The sequence below is a fragment of the Formica exsecta genome, unplaced genomic scaffold (assembly GCF_003651465.1).
Source record: "Formica exsecta isolate Colony F162 unplaced genomic scaffold, ASM365146v1 scaffold393, whole genome shotgun sequence".
NCBI lineage: Eukaryota > Metazoa > Arthropoda > Insecta > Hymenoptera > Formicidae > Formica > Formica exsecta.
Window position 1 is genome coordinate 747257 of NW_021851167.1, and position 22259 is coordinate 769515.

General features: G+C 34.0%; 5 protein-coding genes and 1 non-coding gene across 6 annotated transcripts in view; 3 read left to right on the plus strand and 3 right to left on the minus strand.

Annotated features, from left to right (window-relative positions):
- Nucleotides 1-851: 851 nt before the first annotated feature.
- Nucleotides 852-5254, plus strand: LOC115239717 (CD63 antigen-like). Its single transcript, XM_029814398.1, has 5 exons — nucleotides 852-1281; nucleotides 2887-3075; nucleotides 3665-3835; nucleotides 4344-4574; nucleotides 4708-5254. The coding sequence occupies exons 1-5, from the start codon at nucleotides 1210-1212 to the stop codon at nucleotides 4771-4773; spliced, it is 729 nt and encodes a 242-aa protein (XP_029670258.1). The 5' UTR covers nucleotides 852-1209; the 3' UTR covers nucleotides 4774-5254.
- On the minus strand, nucleotides 2420-2501 carry Trnas-uga. Its single transcript has one exon. It is a non-coding gene; the product is annotated as a tRNA-Ser (tRNA).
- Nucleotides 5255-10401: 5147 nt separating the features above from the next.
- LOC115239733 (CD63 antigen-like) lies at nucleotides 10402-11560 on the plus strand. The gene is made up of 4 exons (XM_029814420.1): nucleotides 10402-10413; nucleotides 10496-10666; nucleotides 11248-11478; nucleotides 11549-11560. Exons 1-4 carry the CDS (start codon nucleotides 10402-10404, stop codon nucleotides 11558-11560), a joined length of 426 nt encoding a protein of 141 aa, XP_029670280.1.
- On the minus strand, nucleotides 11483-14966 carry LOC115239715 (alpha-ketoglutarate-dependent dioxygenase alkB homolog 4). Its single transcript, XM_029814396.1, has 6 exons — nucleotides 14706-14966; nucleotides 13719-13844; nucleotides 13544-13636; nucleotides 13044-13465; nucleotides 12840-12968; nucleotides 11483-12021 (listed from the first exon to the last, which is right to left on the minus strand). Exons 1-6 carry the CDS (start codon nucleotides 14805-14807, stop codon nucleotides 11970-11972), a joined length of 924 nt encoding a protein of 307 aa, XP_029670256.1. The 5' UTR covers nucleotides 14808-14966; the 3' UTR covers nucleotides 11483-11969.
- LOC115239718 (peptidoglycan recognition protein-like) lies at nucleotides 14129-16830 on the plus strand. Its single transcript, XM_029814399.1, has 5 exons — nucleotides 14129-14345; nucleotides 15293-15379; nucleotides 15638-15845; nucleotides 15987-16105; nucleotides 16218-16830. Exons 2-5 carry the CDS (start codon nucleotides 15325-15327, stop codon nucleotides 16400-16402), a joined length of 567 nt encoding a protein of 188 aa, XP_029670259.1. The 5' UTR covers nucleotides 14129-14345; nucleotides 15293-15324; the 3' UTR covers nucleotides 16403-16830.
- Nucleotides 16831-17027: 197 nt separating this feature from the next.
- LOC115239719 (protein split ends-like) overlaps nucleotides 17028-22259 on the minus strand; it is a 30104-nt gene continuing 24872 nt past the window's right edge. The window contains 5 exon segments of the mRNA XM_029814400.1: nucleotides 17028-20343; nucleotides 20530-20688; nucleotides 20799-21569; nucleotides 21834-21947; nucleotides 22063-22179. Coding sequence (XP_029670260.1) covers nucleotides 20215-20343; nucleotides 20530-20688; nucleotides 20799-21569; nucleotides 21834-21947; nucleotides 22063-22179 — 1290 coding nt within the window. The 3' untranslated portion in view covers nucleotides 17028-20214.

The window sequence follows — 22259 nt, forward strand, 5'->3', positions numbered from 1 at the left end:
TAGACAGGTGTGCGCGAGCTGCACCAACACTTCACCGCGATTAATGTATTGCGCCCATTTAAGCATGTGAAATGTTTCGCTCGAATAGATGGGTATCATATATCTTGAATTTTCAGAATGAAAAGAATACAGGTCGAGGTATAATTCCTACGCACGGATCTATCTTGTCGATTTTGCCCCGCTTTATCATGGAAGAGCAATCCGCCAGATGATACAAATGGATATTTGTGTCACAGATTGATCATGGCATCATTAAGCGATTATGCGAGGGTAATAACTGCGTTACGGAGAGTACGGACGTGCGGTGAGATATGTGTCAAGTGTTACCCTTGAGCACTTGGTTATTGAATATTATATTTGCGACGTTAGGATCTGTGTGTGCTCCATATTCTATACCTCAATAGTTTCAATTATATACTATAACTAACGACGTAACCGAACCGATGAACAGAGAGACCGCAGATATTGTGTAACCCATTATCGAGTTTCTGTAGATTTCCGTGAAAAATCTGAATCTAGACACGGGTTTTTATTACACGTGCAAGCAAACAAATACAGATGCGTAGATACGAAACTGGCTGCTGGCGCTATTTTTAATGTAATTATCTTTTTAATAAATATACCTGCAAAAAACGGATCAGAGAATATTTTTAAAATGAATGAATTTCATTATTCAGAGAGATTTCGACCTTTAAGAAAAAAATTGTTTAAGTTTTCGATCAGAGATGTTGCCGCATGTATAAAAGAAAGTTATTGAACGTTCTGTATAATGTAAAATCGAAATATCATCAGAACCGAGCGGCCTTTCAAATTTCGTAATCTTGTTAACGTATACAGCCGCGGATTGTAGACAGGTAGACAGGTGTGCGCGAGCTGCACCAACACTTCACCGCGATTAATGTATTTTGAAACGAATATAAAACGAGATTTGGACCGGTCTCTCTTTCTGCATATCGCTGGCGACGTACATACACACATACACACACGCAGCTATATTACACACGTGTGTGTACGCGTATCGCACATGCACATCGGCGCCACCCGTCAGAACGCGCGTTCTTGCTCAAGGAGCCTTTTTCGACGCATTTTTCGTGGCCTCAACTCAATCGCAGTATCGTTCGCGACTCGTCTTTGATAGCAAGATCATCCCGCTCGCGCGAGAAAAGTGCGATCTACAAAGTGCGCGCAATCGTAACGATAACAACAAGCATGACAAAGATGCAGGGTCTAGCACCGAAGACCATCAAGTTCTTGATGTTTGCTTTCAACTTGCTCTTCGTGGTAAGCATTAAGTGTATGCAGCCGGACGATCAAGTGCGACGTCGCGTTCCTTCTGGAACGATGAGGTGGCACGCTTCGATCGCCGCTGCGAGCTATCGAACCATTTTTATCGACAATATTAATGTATGCATTTTAGCGCGATCATTGAAAATTGATAATAACCATATACGGCCGCTGTGAGTGTTGATCAAAATTTAATTGAAATTTTGTCGTGAATCTTAATTGAAGTTTTAACCGAGGTTTCATTCATTCTTTTCTGAACACAACGGGCAAAATAGCCTAGACAAACTCGCGTATGTGTTTAACGGGTTTCAATTGATGTTTAGACGGCTTCTGTTTAGATCGTAAATTTTGCATATTCAACACTCATATTGAAATGCACATCATAGCTAATGTGAATGGAACACAGGCTTCTATATATGTATAGAAGTTTGTTGAATGGAATCACCTGATTATATGAGCGTATACCATTTAAAAATATTTATTAAAATATCGATAATATATATAGAATTTGAGATTCGAGAATGTACCGCTAATAAACATAAAGTACATTATATAGATTATTATATTAATCTTTTATATTTTCTGAGTCACGCGATTGTTAAATTATCTGAAACAAATATTTGAGCTTGGTATGTGATAGATAAATATTATCTATCGAAGTTAGTCACAGCACATATTTGTTTAAAAAATTTGAGAGAAAAAACACTACGTTTGCAATACGGTTATTTTTAACGTTGCTGTGATACAAACAGTCACATAGATTATATTCAAAAAATGCAATGTCTGAGATCGGCTTTTAGAAAATGAGATTTAATTGAGATAAATTTAAAAAGGTCTACAGAAATGTTGTTTATGTCTCTGCAGAAATAAATATTTGAACATCTGTGTGTATATAAATCTAATTTTTAAAACTAAATTAATTAAATGTTTATCGGTTACGACATTGGATTAGCTCTTATTCATTGAAGAAAACCGCGAAAATGTGATGAACAGTTAATCGTTCGACAGATATCTTAAATATATTTATTTATGTAAGACATAATATAATTGAGAAAATATTTGTGCATTTTTTATGAACGGTTACACATTTTTATTACATAAATGATTATCTTATTTGAAAAAGAAAAAAAAAATTCGCTGCGGACAGGATTCGAACCTGTGCGGGTAGAACCCAATGGATTTCAAGTCCATCTCCTTAACCGCTCGGACACCGCAGCTGTTAAGAATGCGTTCAATTTGTACGGTGTTGAGTTAAGGCACACGAATTCAAAGTTCAAGTATATCTCATGAAAATATATCGAGAGATTTCTTCGCTAAAAAGTTAACACGTTTAAAGAAATAAGATCGATGTGCTCCTTTCAATTCTTCAATCAAAATATTAATTATTTATTGTTAAAATATTAATTATTTATGTTATTAATTACATAATTATATTGTTTAATTAATTGTTTAATTGATTGCACAATTGCCGAATTATTAGAAAATTATTATATAATTGAATTAATCGATTCAATTATGAATTGTACTTTTAATTCTTTCTTTTTTCTATAACAATATACTACATATATTGATTAATTGTATTAATTATATGCTTATTGTTAGATTACAGGAATAGTGCTGTTATCAATCGGCTTAATCATCCATGGAGTGTATCATGAGTATCAACATTTCCTTGACAATAGTTTCTTCTCCGTACCTTCTCTTCTCATAGCCATAGGCTCTATTATCTTTGTTATCGCCTTTTTCGGATGCTGCGGAGCCGTTCGCGAAAGCCACTGCATGATCATAACGGTAAGACAAACATTTATAAAAATATATAACGATATATATTTTTTCTTCTATTAAATATACATACTCTAATACATTTTTTAAGTAAATAAATAAATAAATTTATATGTATACATTAAACTATACATTTACTGAGTAGGTGGATTATTTTTTATCTAACAATAAGAAAACGCGACACGTAGACAAAAAAAGCCCGACCATCTACCTACAATGGTATCGTTTCCCCTTCGTTTCCATAATGTAATGGATCATATGTTTTGCGTATAAAGTATGTAATCGACATGTGTGTGTCCTCCCTATTTCACCTTCCCGGCTGTTATTCCGGGAAAATTATTCTCCCTCGCACGCAGACAAGAGCGGGTGTGCTTCCGATATTACTTTAAAAAATTAACGCAAACGCAGGAGACTAATTAAATATTTCATGAGACTTTCCCCGAAATTAAATTCTGTCTATGTCGATATTTATTTATAAAAATTAAAAATATTTTAATATATATCTATACGTATATATGATATCAGAGATAATTACTCCAAAATATTTTCAATACCTTAATAATTCTGATTTTATCTTTTACAATCCTCTATGTTACAGTTCTGCTCGCTTCTAGCCATGATCTTTATCCTGGAAATCATAGGCGGTACGATGGGATACGTGATGAGGTCGCAGGTCGCAACGGTCGCCAAAAACAAGATGATGGAGACGATGTCCAATTACAATGACAGCGGGGAGATTCAATACGTTTGGGACAATCTGCAACGAGATGTAATATGCAATTATATAGAATTATCGTTTGCGTTTAATATATTATACACGATCGAAGAGATATCTTTGAAATAATGGACTATATAGGATCCGTTTATCCTTTTTTTTTTTTTTTTTGACGGCAACTTTTGTTACAAGTTTTCTGCGCTTCGCTTTATGCCTTCCCTATCGTGGGAGCGACACGATCGTCGCGAGGATATCGTGAACGACAACGATTACAAGGGATAATTTCAGTGCACGGCTCTAATTCGTCGTGTGTATAATACATGTGTGTGTGGTAGAACCCTCCTCGTGCACGCGCCACGAGGGGGTAGCGCAAATCGATTTTTACGTCGCCGGCTTCCTTGACCACGCTCAACGATCTCGTGTGAGATGTCGTAGACGCGAGCGTTCCGCGGGAAATATCACACAGACTTGCGCTTTCATGTAAAATATCTCATCGCGATTGACTTTAAACAGCTACTTGCTTTTTGCGTGACATAACGAACGAATTTCAATTTAATCGCAGTTTGAGTGCTGCGGAACGAACAACGCTTCCGACTGGACGAATCTGAAGGAACCTTTGCTGGGCATCCCGATGTCGTGCTGCGATGAAGTAATAGGAGCTGTCGGCAAGACAAATTGTACTCTAGAATCACCGAAGCTGCATCACCGAGGTTGCATAGACGCATTTGCCCATTTTGCGGAGAAACACGCCAACAAAATAGCGGGTGTCGGATTGAGTCTTGGTGCAATTCAGGTATCTTGATCAAGTACAATACCATACAGATATTCTAAATCCCGTTTCGTACAGCGTTTAAAACAAATACGCTTGAGGTTTTTGCATATTCTATTTATAGAAAAAAAGGAATAATTTGTATCTTATGTTGCAGCTGATAGGAATCTTTCTGTCATCCTATCTAGCCAAGTCAATCCGGAATTGTTACCAGACCATGTAGAGTGCCATGCAAATGCCAAGCGCGCCAAACTTATTGTTAGTGTGTTAATATTTTTAGATTAGAATTAGATGACAGCCAAGTTTTCCGGCCAGGATTTCCATTAAGATACAGAACTGTAATATGCCTAATGGAAATATCGATCTGATGTGACATGAATACATTGTTTATCATTGTGTAAGAGTGATAAACTATTTTTGCTACGCATTATGTATGTGATCGCGATATGATTTCACATCGCGCATATTTTTAATAAAATACTTTACGTCGTTAAATATTTTTGTGATGATTGCGTTTATTAACTCTTGTATACTTGAAATATGCGATATAAACTCCTAGTTTATCATTATTCTTATATTTTTACGAACATGTGACATACAATCATTTGTTTTATAAAAAAAATGCGGTAATTCTTCGGTTAGGTTTTTATTCGAAACAGTTTTTGCGACTTGTAAATTACAGAAATAAAAGAAGTCGAACACTACACGTTTGTGTCCCTGTGCGAATCATGTACATACACACACAATATTAACTTAATCGCTCATATGAATCATACTCGTGTTATTGTTTTGGTCGTGTATAAACGTAGCAACGAGCGCAAGTGAACGTCTCTTTTGTATTAACTTCAATCTCCTCTTGTATCCAATTTTAATCGTATTACATTATTGCTTACTTTGTCACATATATTGAGAGTAACACTCATATATATATGAAACCTTTCTTTTTAAATAGTGAAGAATAAGACATAGTAAGAAATAATTTGCAACAAGATTGAATTTAATGCTCTATTACAATTGAATGAATTAAAATTCTTTTATGGACAATGAACGCATTTAAATATTGTGCGTATACTGATGATGCACGCTAAATATCATATATTGTACATAGTTTTAAAGATATAGCATAAATGTGTTTCAGCTATTGAAATACCCTACATAAATATATATATTTTCTGTGCTACAAAAATATTATATAAAATTCTCGTTATAATTTAATAGAAACACAATTTTTATTAGATATTAAATGTTTCATTGACAAGCTGAATTGAATTCGTGCGATAGTGTTTATCGCCTATCTCCAAGTCTCCAATATACGTTAGTGCATTCTACCAAAAATTCGCGCTTCGTCATATCTTTTTATATTATTCCAACTTTTCCATTCCTTCTTTCTCGCTCTTGGACTGCACGCTCTCAAGGAAATCGTCCGCGTCGGTACGTATCGCGCAAAGACGTCGCCGTGAGCGATCGTGCGAGATCGCGTGACGCACGAACAGTCGTCCGTCGTCGTCCGTTTGCGTTCGTACATTTTCGTGGCTCGTTATCGGCCAGCAGATAACGGCCGGGCTGACTGATCGGCCGATATCCGGGATCGTCATCAACAGTCGGTGTGTAAAGTGCGTTGAGTGTGCGCGGATCCATTTGCTGTGCACCTGCGTCCGGGCGGAGCCTACACGAGCACCAAAATGGCGGCCACGCACCTCGACGTCGGCCTTCGCTGTATCAAATATCTGCTGTGCGCGGTCAATTCCCTCTTCGTGGTCTGTACCATATGCGACATCAGTCTTCTTTTTTTTTTTTTTTTTTTTTTTTTTTGTATCTCCCTTTTCCGTTACTTCGCGTTACAATTGGAAAAATTCCGCGCAACAGTTCGCTTTTGATCAAAGGATTCGCGATTTCAAATACGTGGAATAAAATCGTTGATATTCATCTCGATAATAAAATTTCTCATTTTAACGATATACTCTATATATTGATTACAAATGTCAGATTTTATGCATATAACTCGCGGTAATGAGATTTCTTGGAAACGAAATAATTTGCCGCCAATTTTTTATCGACATCGTAGTAAGCTTATCGGGACAGATAATCTTGGAAACTGAGACAATAAGCCTTTTTTGATATGTATGTGAAGAGTTTTCGCGATGAATCGATGTACATACATGCATTGTCCTTGGAAAATGTCATCATTGCGACGCAATTTCAAGGAAGTGCAATTCTGCAATTGCGCGTTATACGAGTGCTATTACGTAGATTATACCTATATATCACACGTTCATAATTATTGATTGCTGTTATAGCGATAATGTAATGATTATTATAGATATGGATAATGTTTAGCTAAAAACAAAGATTCGATTTATTATAAAAGCATTTGTATATAATTGCTAACTCCCTATTTTTGACAGAAGAGAAACGATATCGAGTTTGCCAAAGTAAAACGAAATTTCTCTGTAAGGAAAAGTTCGTTCTTTTATTGTAAAGCGCATAAATATATTATTTATGCTTAAGACAGGTAGATAGATAAATAGATAGGTAGATAGATAGATAGAGAGAGAGAGAGGGGGGGGGAGGAGGAAGAGAGAGAGAGAGAGAGAATATAATACCGACAGTATCCGATTAAAACAATTCGCCATTTCGGTTAAAAAATTGACTTAAGATAACGCGTATCTCTCTGATTTTAACGACGGAAAATATGAACCATGATAAAAGAGAAAGTATAATAACGCCTTTGAGAGAGTACAAAAAGTATAAACAGCACAAAGATAAAAGCAAGTGTTTCTTGTGCGATATTAATATTTTTTTATTACCTATCCTTTGTTCTCTGCGAAGAGAGCGATATGGGCCATGAAGTTCGAGTTTCGTTTTATTAGAGAGAATGTGCTTTCGCAACTGCGATCGATATCATATAGACAAGGCTATGCACTGTTGAATTATTAGGGATGGGCGTACCTACATCAGCCCGGCTCAACCTGATTATATAATTTTCAATTAAATAAAAAAACGAAACCACACATGCTTCCTCCGTGTGCCGTACTTTGCTTATCGGTGAGCAGTACTGCCTTAAAATTCTCGTATACAAATTAGCATAAGAACACAAACATAATATATAAATCGACCACTAAAACGCTCGGTATGAGTGGCATAATGCTGAGCATATCGTCTAGCAAAGTTTATGCTAGCCATTTTATATTACGACACACTTATAAATTATGGTTATGCATCTATACAAATTTGCAGCTTAATTGCTATATGTACATGAATATGTATATGATTACATATACGTGTGGCTTAAAGAAAAACAGTAATTCTTTTTTTTTTTTTTTTTTTTTTTAAAAAATGGGCATTTGAGACTTTCAAAAGGCTGAGTTATGCTTGCCGATTGCTAAACGGGGTAATAAGCTTCCACAACCATCATTTTTTTTTTTTTTTTTTTTTCTTAAACAATGGGCATTTGAAATTTAACGAAAAGAACCAAGGATAAAAACTTTTTCGTAATTTTGTTATACTTAGTCTTACACAGGATGATATATAGTATAAAATATGTCTTAGGAAAATTATTTCAAACACCTTCGAACTTATATGATACATCTATCCAGGGGATCCTAATGGCCGCTTATCAGTAGAGATAAATTTACAATCTCGTGATGATGCCGCGCGGTATCATATGACTTTAGCAAGGTGGAAGACTTTGGCATACAAGTAAACGAAAAATGTGAAAGTTGCGCAGATTGATGCAACAATCGATTGCCTTCTGTTTGATTTCATTGTTATCGATAAGAGGAAAATATGTGTTCGTCTTTTAAGTATACTAGATCAACGCAAGCGCGCGCTGCGCGCGCGCCTTTTATTATAATAAATAATTCATAAAATAAACCAATATAACTGCCTAATATCATAAATATTATTATCATATTCTTCTTCATTTTTCCTTAGGTCTCTCTCTCTCTCTCTTTTAAGTATATAATTTTCAGGGAGTATATCATTCCTTATCCAATCGCATTTGTTTATTTAAATGAAATTAAAAATTTAACTTTTTTTCTCTTAGTATGATATTTAGTTTTTGATAACTTGTCGATGTGTGAAATAGTTTAAATTTAGTTTCACAATGAGAGCATAGGCTCGTATCAATTATAAAAGATACGGCTTATCGCGTAGGAATAAGTAGCTTACTTTGTAGAATAAGTAGAAACTGGTGTGTATATATAGCGATATGTTTTACATAATAGTGATAAAAGAGTGACACACATTTTTTTTCTTATCTAAAAAGTTAATTGAGAATGCATATTGCACATACAATTATTATCCAATTAATGCTAGAGATAACTATGTATTATAAAAGTAATCAAAAATCTACAACACCCAGACAGCACAAAACGTCCTCAGGATCATCCTGAATATGTCCAGGATGGTTCAGGATATTTGTAGGATGTTTTAAGATATTATTATAAATATATTTTATGAAAATTTAATATGCATACATGATTACTTTCGGTTATGTAGGCTATTTAATATAATTTAGAAATTTTAAGTATTGTAATAAGTATTAATGTCCTATAAATGTCCCCTGGATAACCCCTGGATGTCTGTAGGATATCTGCCCTGTCTATTATATTGGATGTCCTTTGGATTTCCAGAGGATATATACATGTGCAATTAATTGTTAACATTAATTTCGTTTAATATTAATAATTGAATTTGTTGCGCACATTTTCATATATTCAAAATTATTATTTATTTAATATTTCATGAGAAATGTTACTATGCGCAACATTCCAAAAACTTTACAAAAAATAGTATTCAACCGCTAGTTCGTTTGTTTACCGCTATGCGACGCGCGAACTCGTATTTGAGATTTGGTCATGAGAATTATATAAAGCTTGCAAAGAGCAACTAACAGGAAATTAAAAATATAATTATTTTTTATCAGTTCAATTTCTGATGCAATCCCAACATAGGGAATTCAGATATTGGATTGTTTTGAAAATATTACACATAAACCTAAAATATTTATGTACAGCACGAAAACCTCAAATATTAAAGAACGTGAACTATTTTTAGTATTAGATTTTTAGTATTGGCAGTAAATAATAGAACGCAATCTTAATTTATATTTAAATTTTAGAATTTGTTCTTTTTAACGTGTGAAAAATATCCCTAACATATCCTATAGAAATTCTTAAGATGTTCCACAGGATCTCCCTGGATTCTCCAGAGGCTAGTGTACGGCTATCATTTATTCTTCCTCAGGACATCCAGAGGAGATCCGAGGATTAAAATAGGATATCCTCAGGATATCCTACATGTATGTCCTGGATGCCCTTTGGACGTCCTAAGGACATCCTTGTGCTGTCTGGGCATAAACATATTATGTTTGATATTCTGTGCAATTCTACACGCATTTGTAAATTATTCCTACAAACAGAAATAGAATTTATAATATACTTATAATATTGGACAGGATATGCTAAAAGAAACTATACATGCAGAAAATTGCAGGTTGTATATGAAAATTAGAATAAAGTTTTTATAAATATGTAAAAGCTTTTCTCTCTTTGTCTCTCTTTTCTAAACAATTGAGAATGGGTAGCATTTCGCAATTTAATACGAACATTATAATTTAGTATACTTCGATTATAGTATATAGATTATTTTTATCGTTATCATTTTATTATAGTTGACGGGAGTGATGATAATATCGGTCGGCACGACAATTTATGCCGTTTACGAGAATTTTTCGCATTTCCTGGATTCAAGCTACTTTTCGCCAGCCACGCTTTTGATCGTGGTCGGAATACTCGTCTTTATAATTGCTTTTATGGGATGCTGCGGTGCGATTAGGGAAAGTACCTGCATGGTTCTTGTGGTAAGTGAAACATGTGAATCCTTCTATTTGCTTTAAATATCATTTCCTGATGTGTATACTACATTCATTCCTGTACTTGTAGTTTGCAGTCTTACTGTCGTTTGTTTTAATGCTGGAACTTGCCGCAGCTGTTGTTGCATACAGCAACCAAGATAGCATTAAAGACCTTCTAGCTGAGAAGATTAATTTAACGATGCATCAATACGGAAAGAATAAAGAAGCCACGATCGCAATCGATTTTATGCAATCTAGGGTAAGAGGATTAACTATTCTTATATTAGTTATAACTTATTATGAAATAATAACTTATTATGTGTATAAAATGATATATTATTTTTGTTTCTAAGAAATACAAAAGTAAAATTCTAAGAAGTTATATGAAAATTAAGAGACTATTGTATGTTGGATATGGCAAATTAGAATATAGTTTTTTTTCTTTTTTAAAAATATTAAGGAAAATTATTATTTATTTTATATTGCAAATTTTCAACTTTTAACATCTTTGTAATTAATCTTCAAGTTATATTATCAATTCAAATAAAGTCTGTTCGAAATTTAATAAAGACTAAGAGTTTATCATCTGTTTGCTGATCTGAAACTTAACTTCTGAAGAATTCTTCATTTCCAGTAACTTATAATTTTAGAATTATTAATCTATTGTTTTATAAAAAAAAAAATTGATTTTATATATACAAATGGGTAGAAAAATCCATAGACGAAAAGAGATACACATGTTGCATATGTATCATAAAAACTATTAAAGATATTATGATATTATCTACATAAAAGCATGTTGGGAAAAAATTGATCTTGTATAATAATTTTTCTTTATAGTTACGTTGCTGTGGATACAACAGCTATATGGATTGGAACAACGTATCGTTCAACAAAACGTATATGGATATACCTGATTCTTGCTGTGCATATATAGTGGACGAGATACCTGAATTTCCAGATCGTTGCCAGGGGAAATATCAGGAGGGCTGTATCAGTCGTCTTTCTATTATTGTTCACCGCAGTGCATTATACATCGGCACGGGAGCTGTAGCGATCGGTCTTATTCAGGTTAGTAAGATTCAATTTTTCCAACTTTATTTTAATCACATTTTTTGCATGCTAAACTATGAAATCATAGTCTATCACGTAATATATTTGCTGGATAGATAAAACATGTGCCAACATTGAGCGATATATATGTTGAAGTAGAATATTCTGGAATAATATATATATCTAAAATCTTTATATATACAAATTTCCAAAGTCCATAAATTCTTACAAATTACACATAAATCTTATTAATATTTTAACTTCGAGATTATTATACTCCAACTTGTCTATTTTACGATTAAAAGCGTAATCTTGAAAATGTAATTTATATAAATAAATAAGTTTGATAATAATTTCCGTCTATTGTTTCTTTCTAGCTAACGGGGATTATGTTCGCATGTATGCTTGGCCGAGCTATCAGACGTCAAAAGACGGAAAGGGAAAAGCGTCGCTGGGAATTACGAGAAAATCTCGTGAACGGTTATGAACCGCTGGGAAAATCAGATCCCTTAACTACGTTTCCCGTAGTGTACATGTCTCCGGATTACCCATTGAAAGGCGCTAAAAAATGTTAACATTTTAATACAAAAATTTAATAAGACATATTTTTATCCCTATTGTTCTCACAAAGAGAAATTTACAAATATAAGAACTGACCATATAATGATTCTATTTTCTATAATATAAATATATAAAAGCCTTTATATGAAAACAAATATTTATTTTTTATGCTTTCACGTTTCTTTGTATAATAGAGTTCAATGGGTTATCACCAGAAATAATATAGGAAAAAACAGTACTTAATACCAAATAATTGTGATTTATATAATTCATAGATTAATATATTTTCTTATATAATCTAGATATAGACAGTCTAATTATTATCTGTTTTAATCTGTGGCCGCGTTCGGCGGAGTAAAAACTAATCATGTTGGATTGCTACTAAGCGATTTTTTCTGTTTAACGCGGTCAACATGTATTCAATAATTAGATATTGCGAAATTTTTTAATTTGAATTCAAATTTCGTGATTTCAAATTCATTTTGAATTTATACTATAGATAATTAAGAATGTTTGTGTATGCTATAAGAGAAAAAGTATTATTTTCAAATGTAAATTACTTTTCGATTAATAATTACATAATATAACACACGCACACTTCTTTTCAAATTATACAGATTATTGTAAAATATATTGATATCTATTAAATATTAATGCATTGCATTTTTGTGTTATGAATAAAATGTCTTTGCTCTATTTAAATGGTATTTACACATTATATATTCTTCCCGTCAAACGAAAAAGAATATATTAACTAAATTTGATAAATTTATTATTTAAATCTTTCATAGTAATATCACCAGAAGAATAAAGCTTGCCTCAAAATCTTAGAAGCTTCCTCATACTGTTCCCCATTCTCAAGAAATGGTGGCGTTAATTCGCGATACGCGAGGCAAATGCGTTTCGATGCAACATCTTGTCGAAGAACGGAATGTTCCCATTGATATCTATGAAACAAAAATAATTGAATATATTAATTCAATAGGATATAGTATATTTTCGTTTCTATAAGAAAAATATACCTTGCTGGACCATATAAAATCATGAGTGATCTGGCAGGCATCGGCAATCGTACTACTATGTTATCGTCAATTTGTGTGTTATCACAAATGCCTTTTTCTAGGATGGAATTGTATCTTGAAACACAGTCTAAGTTGTATCGTGTTATTGGACCACGATAAGGAGTCATAGTTAACACAGCATCACCGAGAACATTAACAGTCACTATGCGTTCTCCCCAAATCCAGCAATCGTCAATGTGAGGATCAATAGAGGCTCCTCGTTCGGGATCATATTCAAGCGAACATTGCTCGACAGTTCTAAAACCATGTAGCAGTGGTATTTCTTCAAATTTATTTTGTACAAACTGTGTTGTTTTAGGAAAACCGTCAAATACTCCTAATTGTAACTTTCTCTTTTTAAAGTTACATTTTGGTCCAAAATTCTATAAATTGAAAAATTTCAACTTAAAATACATGAACATATATAGAGATGTATTAATTTTTATTAAGCATAAATATACCTGTTTTCTTCTACCACTCTGTGAAGTTTGCCAAGGGAGATAATCGAGTGCTTCCATCAGTTTCTTAGCCTCATCTTCATTTAAGAAATTTAACTAAACATACATACACATATTGTGAACTATATGCTAAAAAGTATGTTGTAAAATATACAGCAATCTATTGTAATCACATTACCTTGATATAAACACCAGGATAGTCAATTAAATTTCCATCATGGTGAGGATGTTTTTTATACTCATCTATATCCCATCCAGGTGATAATTTATCACAATATGGGCAATAAACATAAGATTTGCTTTTCTGTAAGATTAGAAATGTATTTTAAATTAGATAAAAAATTAAACAATAATTAAAAATATATTTCATCCCAATTTATATAATTAAAATTATAAATAAATTTCTATAAAAAAAATATATATAGTATTTTTAATCAGTTTATGTTATAATAGTTCGTATCACATCAAATATATAAAAAGATAATATTATAAAACAAAATAAGAAAGACAAAGTAAGTGCCTCATCTTTTCACATAAAAAACTACAAACTGGTTAGTCTAGTATTCTATCCAGTTAGAAGCAGGCTATCTAGTTAGAAGCAGATTCAACAGATAGAACACAGTATAATATTATATCAAATACATAAAAGGATAATATTGAGACAAAATAAAGAAGAAGTGGCTCATCTTTTTGCACAAAAAACTGCAAACTGGTCATTCTCCCTGTCCAGTTAGAAGTACGTACATAGATTCAACAATCAGAACAGTGCATAACAGACAGTAGATAGAAAAGGCAGAAACTTCAGGTAAAATATTCAGATATAAATCTCTAAATCTCAATTTACATTTTTCAAGGAAGACTAATTATACTTGTAAATATACAATATAATAAAAGAACAATCCTATAAATAACAAAATATAAAATATCAGATTCAAAGATGGTTCAAAGATTAGGATGCAGAAAATTGCGTTGATCGGATTTATTATGAATCTGAGTAATAAAAACCCAATTAGAAAACATATATATTCATAAAACAATAATATAGAAAATTTTTGTAATTGACGTAAATTTTATCATACTCATTTACGAGAATGGGAAACCCGCGGCAAATTCTGAGAAACTCCATCACGCAACACAACTATCTTGATTTAGGTTAAGAAATTACCTGTAATATTTCCTTCAGATCCGGCTTCGATATCTTATATTTAGCCTCGCAAATTAAGCAAGAGCGTATCCCTTTGCAGCCACACGGTCGAACAGTTTCCATAATGTTCCCTTTTTTTATATCGAGCACGAAAATACTGAAAAAACTGTCGGTAAACCACAATAAACACAGCCGGTAGATTTACATTTACAAAGTCGATTGTCAAAAGTCGATATAGCGAGATATCGCTTTCGCATTATGTTGATCCGTATCGGTTCGAAAGAATTTTATTTCTTTCATTAGATGAATTTAAGAAATCATATTCCTAATATTTTTCGATGAAATATTCATAATAGAGATGGATAACGTGATCGTTAATAAACACAATGATTTAATCATCGATAAAATAAATTATAAATTGATATTTCTCAGCTGTTCTCCCCCCCCCCCCTGTCTCTCTCTTTGCTATCGCGGAAAATTATATGCAAAAAAGCAGAAAAATAAAGATTATATTCAACGAATCTCTCTCTCGTTATCGTCTCGTGGATTGCCCCGGCCCCGGGGCAATGCTGACTATATATTTTGATCTTTTGATGTTCTTCTTACAGTTGTACGCACGCCTTTGTTTCACGCTGCAAAAATGCTGTCGAAGATTTGCTTCGTACTTTTTTTGGTACTTCCTGCCAGTTTCGCTGGTAAGAGTATTTTAACATTTAAATTCTCAGTTGATCTTTATAAATCGTTACCGTTTTACGAAAATCTTTTAAAATATATATACGTAAAATACATATTTAGATATATATTTTTTAATTATTAAGTAGTCAAATAAAAGAGTGAAAAATAAAATTTTCTGAAAAATCGAGTTTTCGATTTAAGTATCTTTTTCCCTATTGCGAAAACATTTATTTATTCTCGGGATCAATTATAAAATCTTTAATTGAATATTTTTGCAGAGGTCAAGTGTCCCAACATCATCAGCAGAAATGAGTGGACCTCCGTTCCCGCTGGAGACGTGAACTATTTAATAATCCCTATACTTTACGTAATAATACAGCACACAGCCACTCTCGAGTGTAATTCGCGCCAGACCTGTGCAACCAGTGTCGACAACATCCGCAGTTATCATATGGACCAACTTGGCTGGGATGATATCGGTTATTCGTAAGTCATAATAATAATTATTATCTCAGCACGAGTACGCACCGCTTCCATAACATGACACCATTTGCTTTGTAAATATTTAATAATATTAAGATGTGTGCAAAATATATTATAATCAACGTGATTGCCTTTTCTCTAAAGATTCTTAATCGGTGGCGATGGAAACGTATACGAGGGAGTCGGGTGGACACACGAAGGGGCGCATACATACGGATATAATAAAAAGTCTGTCGGTATTAGTTTCATTGGAAATTTCGACAGTAAGTATCGCGAAAAAAATATATATTTTTTCATATCGTATGTTTAATATATTTATGCTTTATTTTTTATGTATCAGAGATTGTTATATTTTTGGCCATCTCTTTTTTTCAGAAAAACAGGCCAGTCAGAAAATGTTAAATGCCGCGCATCAATTAATTGAATGTGGCAAATCCCAAGGTATTCTTCGAAGTAACGTACGTGTGCTTGGTGCGCGACAAGTACAGCAAACAGTGAGTCCTGGGTATCAACTCTACACGCAGATTCAAGAGTGGCCTGAATGGGTTAGCAATCCTTAGATAAGCGACTGACGACAAGTGCGATGCTAAAGGTTATCGCTTTTATAAGATCCAATTTAAATAACTATCGTATATTACGGAGAAAATATTTGCTCCTATAATTTTTAAACTGACATAAAATGTAAACATAGAATAGAATATTTCTTCTTCTATATATAAGTATAAGAAATCTTGAACCTTTTTTAATAAGGTTTTTGGAGAAAGTTTTTTTTTATCACAATGCTTATTGCTGTTTATTTTAATCCGCATCTTTTAATTCGAAATCTTAATCTCGTTCGATAAAGTTATATAGAACAGGCCACAGAGCCGTTCTTCAAATAACATCACTATTCTGCGATATATTTTCGCAAATCGTTAATCGGCAAGATTTAAAAAAAATATAACTAATATAAGACCGTAAGAGAAATATACGTCAATATTCGAGGTAATAGTTTGTGTTTTATTATATTACCTTTCTAGCGAGAAGTCCAGCTCCTGATCTAATATAAAAAGAAAGTTCTTAACATACGTTTTTTAACGCATTAACATTTCAGAAGAACGCATGTAGACGACATGTAGAAATAAATCGTGGATAAATTGTGATGAATTTAGGAGATGGAACGGTATGACATCGTAACGTATATCCAATTCTATTCAAGTTTCTTTTCTTTTTTTCGATTATTAGGAGATCACGTAATTACTAATATACAAATGATACATTATCACCGAGAGTTTCTCTTACACAGAATAAATATATTGCGCATTAGCGGGTTTTTCAAGAATGACGCAATCGAGCCGAGCTTAAGTTTTTTTTTCTTTTAATCATAGTTATTATTATCGTTAATATCCATATAATTATCAATAACTACAGTAAAACACAAAACAAAAAAAAAAAAAAGAAAAAAAGAATATAGTGATATCTGTACATTCTTCTTCCTTAAATGATTAACGTAAACATTCTTTTGTATTCCTGTAGCCTTACAATTAGGAAGAAACTAAATCATAATATTCACAGATATTTTACAAGATAGGTGAGGCCCGCCGACGGGCGCACGTGTCGCGTAATAACGGTACAGAAAGTACACGATCCTGCACCTATGCTATATGACTGGCTGCAGAAGAAAGAGGAGGGAAAACGCAACGTTTCCATAAAAATAAATGAGTTGCGTGAAATAAACGACACGTGCGCACGTTCGCGCCTTATATACTTATATGCATAGCTATAATATATTTATATATATATATAACGCTCCTTTTTTTTTTTATCACCTTGCTTTCTCTCTCTCTCTCTCTCTCTCTTTCGCTCAGTTATACCTCTACACTGTACATATCCACAACGCATCTTTTACACTGTACATGCACACGCTCCGTGAGTATCCGCGCTGCCTTAAAGTAATTGCATTGTCGCAGGGATGGACAGAACAATAAAATATCACTTAAACAATGCCTTCTATTCGCTTAGAAATAAAAATAACAAATTTATCGAATCGTCGAGTGCTCTCCTAAAATAATAGCAAAACAGATTAAGGAAATATAAAAAGTATTGAAAAAGTTACCATTAGTATATATGGGAATATATGAATATAAAATAAACAATACACTCAGATATACACTTTCACATATCTTGACATTCTGCAAATATCGAAAAAAGATCTAACTTTTCGCACTTACAACAGATAATTGAAACAAATGAATGCATATGTTTTGTCTATCCCTGATTCTTGCATAAAGATTACTCTCTAGAGGCATGCGCCCTACGCGCAGCAGCATAATATCGTAAATAGATATAAGTTTCTTAATTTATTTAAATGTTTTTTGACGGCTTGGTGTGTGATATAGTGTAACCTCTGGTCTATACACGTAAGCGCATTTATTCGGACACGAATGCTAAAGAGTCTATGAGTCGTCGCGTGACGGAATCGATAGGGATGGGATATAAAGATAGATATATTTACTGTGGTTGAAAGAGCAAGGAATGAAAAACGAATGCAAATCGAGTATTAATGAATGTCAACATTCTATTCGCATTCGTTGTTGTTCTTTCTTCATTCATTTATTCAAATATATCCATTTTTATAGGATGGAAGTGCGTAGAATGGGGCGGCGTCAATGGTCAATGAGATCGGTCATACATTTTCTCAGTATGACAAATAAGCCCCATTTTGTCCTTAAATGTGTGCGAATTGGTATGCCCTAGCTAGCCTGTTGTAATAACGTTAATAATAATTAATAGCAGCGGTAATAGAGTAGTGGTAGAGTAGTAATAGTAGTAATAGTAAGTAGTAGTAGTGGTAATAGTATAGTAGTAATAATAGTAATAGCAGTGGTAATAGTAATCGCAATAATATGTAATCATAATTATAAGAATAATAATTAATAATATTAATAATAATCGTAATAAGAATGGGCGATTATCAGTGTTACCAAGGTCATTTATTTATTAAAATAAATTAGACGAATTATAATAAAATTCTTACAATGAGGGAGGGAACCGTCTAATTTATTTAATTCGTCAATGTACCGAAAAATCTTGTACAATCGTAATTCTGACACTGGCAACACTGGTCATTAACATTAATAGTAATAATAATAATCATAATAAAGAGAATATAAGTAGTAACGTTAAAAATTCTTTATAAGATATATGTATATATATATATAATGCTAAGAGAGTATGCTATGTATGAGAGGAATTTTAGTAATTCACGAGAGATTAATAATAATAATAATAATAATTCACGAATTCGCATCCTGCTGTGGGAAATAATGATACATTAGGATAGATCTATAGATCGCACAAATTCTACGCGGGTAGCCCAACTTTTTTCATTCTCTGTGTGCTAGAGGACTAACGTTATAATTTACATTCTAAACTCGACACGACCGGCGGCGACAGCAGCAACGGGCAGCAGCAAATTATCATTATAGTTATAGTATAATATAATACATAGTCATTTTTATATATAGAGCAGTATTTATACAAAAACACATCACATACCGCACGGATCATTAGTTGGGCACCCTCTTATATATTTTTACCTTTTGTCTTCTTCCTCTTTACGCAGTTACAGTTATCGTTAAATACTTAAAATCACAGTAGTTATGCCCTCGGTGGCTCGCTTATAATTTTTTACACAATTTATTTTATTATTATTAACGCCTAAATCTTACTTGAAATAGCTCGTAATAGCTCATGTAATAGTGATAGGGTACGTTAGCTGCTTCTATATCTTTACTTCGCGGTTGAGTTGTCCATCTAGAGAAACGAATTCTTACTGTTTCCTCTATGGGAGGAACGAACGTAAGTAATGAGTATCGCATGACGAATCGAAGGTCTTGTCTGAAGGCTGGGGTTGTGCCTGATTCGCTTGTCAGAAAGACCAAGAGTGATGTCGGTCGATCCCACAAACATTGTCAGTATTATAATTGACGCGAGTTACAAGCCGTGCAAAGAAAAAGAAGAAAAAGAAGAAGAAGAAAAAGAAAAGCAAGAAAGAACCGAGCTTGCCTGCGCAAATTTCATCGAAGAGAGATACGCACGGTGATGACCAGTGCATTTAAAGGTGCTAACCTCACTTCACCGCACAACCTCATGCCTCGTCTTTAGGCCTACGATATAAAGATCAGCTTACCCCGCCGGGTTCCATTTGATTGTCACTGATACAACTCCGAATAAGGAGCTCTTCATTTTGAATGCGCATCCCGCTTTTTGTCGCACAAGTACGCGCGTATCAAGCGGACACTCCAGGCTTCATGCCAGGTATGAAGCGTCCTGCGGTGCGTGAAGACGAGACATACGGATAAATCGTAATCCGGTAAGTCAATGATCGGTTTCAAACCGTGGCAATGACGATTAGTAAATGAGAGATTTTTGCGACACGTTGATGTAGGTCCGGTGCAATTCTTGCCAAATTTTCGTGCGCGAATTCACAAGATGGGAAAATGTGAACTACATACGCCGGCTAAAATGCAAAAAATGTTGTAGCATTACATTTTAATCGCGTTTCGTCAGAAAAGGTAATAAGGAAAATAAAAAGAGGATTAAGAATAAGAAAAATATATTATAATAACGCTTTCATGTGAGATAGAGGGCTTGAATCTCATATAATAATGAAGAATCTCATATAATAAAAAAAACTTTGACTCACCTGTTGCGATCCGGGTGCGGCAATGTTTACGATACCAGCAGCTTGCTTCTGTTGGAGATACATGATAAATCCTGTTTGAAGATTTTTACTTTGTTGCAGTACATCTACTTCATCACGTCCACAAGGTAATGCCAACAACATGCAATGTTCGTTATCAGTCTGGAAAACATTTTAATTGACATATTAAAAAATAATTCAACTCATGTAATTTTAAATTCATCAAATATCGGTATGAACGGTATTTAACTGCCAAGGATTACGATACGTACCTGCATCTTTCTCGCTACCCCATCAACTTGAGTTTGTTCTAATCTCATTCTTTGGGCTATTCTCAATGGTGGTGTAGAGCCGTCGCTGTTACACGGCAGACTGTCTCTGGCTACGTTAGGATTGCCGAAAACAAAGTGCATTTGTACCGCTGCTTGATCGTTCTTGAGTGCTAGTAAACCTTGCCACATAACCGGGTAACGTTGGAGTAGCATCTGAAACGTATCCGCTTGCGGTGGTACCTGAGATGCATACGGCGGTGGCGTGACAACATGGTGCTTCCTACATCTCTCTGGCGTGGCGGCCCTACCCATCTCAGGTGGCGCTTCGCTGGCAGCCATGGGATATTGAGAACGTAAATGGGCGGGCGGTGGTTCGTAATAACCTGCTCTAGCGCCAGCCGGTGTACCGGGTAATGACGGATTACTTCCTGCGTTATACTGCGGTGGAGGTGGCGGTAATCTTACATTTCCGTGTAGCATATAAACTTGAGCAACTTGTGGACTGTCGGTAGTACGATCTTGAGGCGTTCTCGTTCCTCGTCTTAATTCTAAAGGAGGACTGTGACTGTCCTCTATGCCGGTCTCGAGTTTCGGATCTAAAGGTAAGTGCGGAGATCTTGTTCCTGGAATGTGATAAGCTATGCGTGGTGCCGTTAACGCTTCTTGTTGCGCACGAAGATGGTATTGGTATTGCAACATCTGAGAATGTAAATAATGAGGTGGCAGTTCTCCGCCACGAGTCAGTCCTCCGTAATGATTGACGACTTCATTCTGTAAAACAAGATTATCTTTATTATTATTTATATCAGAAACAATATTGCCTATATATATTAACTTGCAACAAACCGTAGTAAAAATTCTTCAAATTTCATGCAATGTCAAGAAATTTATGATTAATGTCTAAATATTGAACTTTTTTCTTTTATATGAGGCATACACACAATTCTATTAAAAATATATTATAAAAGAATATTAGAGAGAGAGAGAGAGATAGATAGAGAGAGAGAGAGAGAGAGAGAGAGAGAAAGTAAATACCTGTGAAGTATTAACGTGATGATGGGCAGGTGGAGGCAATGGAGGACTCTGGGATCGATGCGGGGGGACAAGACCATACTGACCCCCTGGTGGAGTAGCACCTGTACTTCCGTGCTAATCAAAACCGAATAGAGTTAGTGTATTTAATGCAGTTTTCAACATATTAGCTTCATTATCTTTTTTCTCTAAAGCGCACGATTTTTAAACATAGTATTTATACAGTACTTACCAATGGAGCCTCGTACGTCGGCATTGGTACGCTACGACTTTGCGGACTCGCAGTTGGCATCATGATACAACCAGACATCGGCACTTCCACTTTTTGCGGTTCCATTGTTCCAGTGGCCTAAAATACAAGTTTCCGAAATATTAATCGATATTGATTTATAATTTCTAGTATCGAGTATAGTGTATTGAATCTAAAAT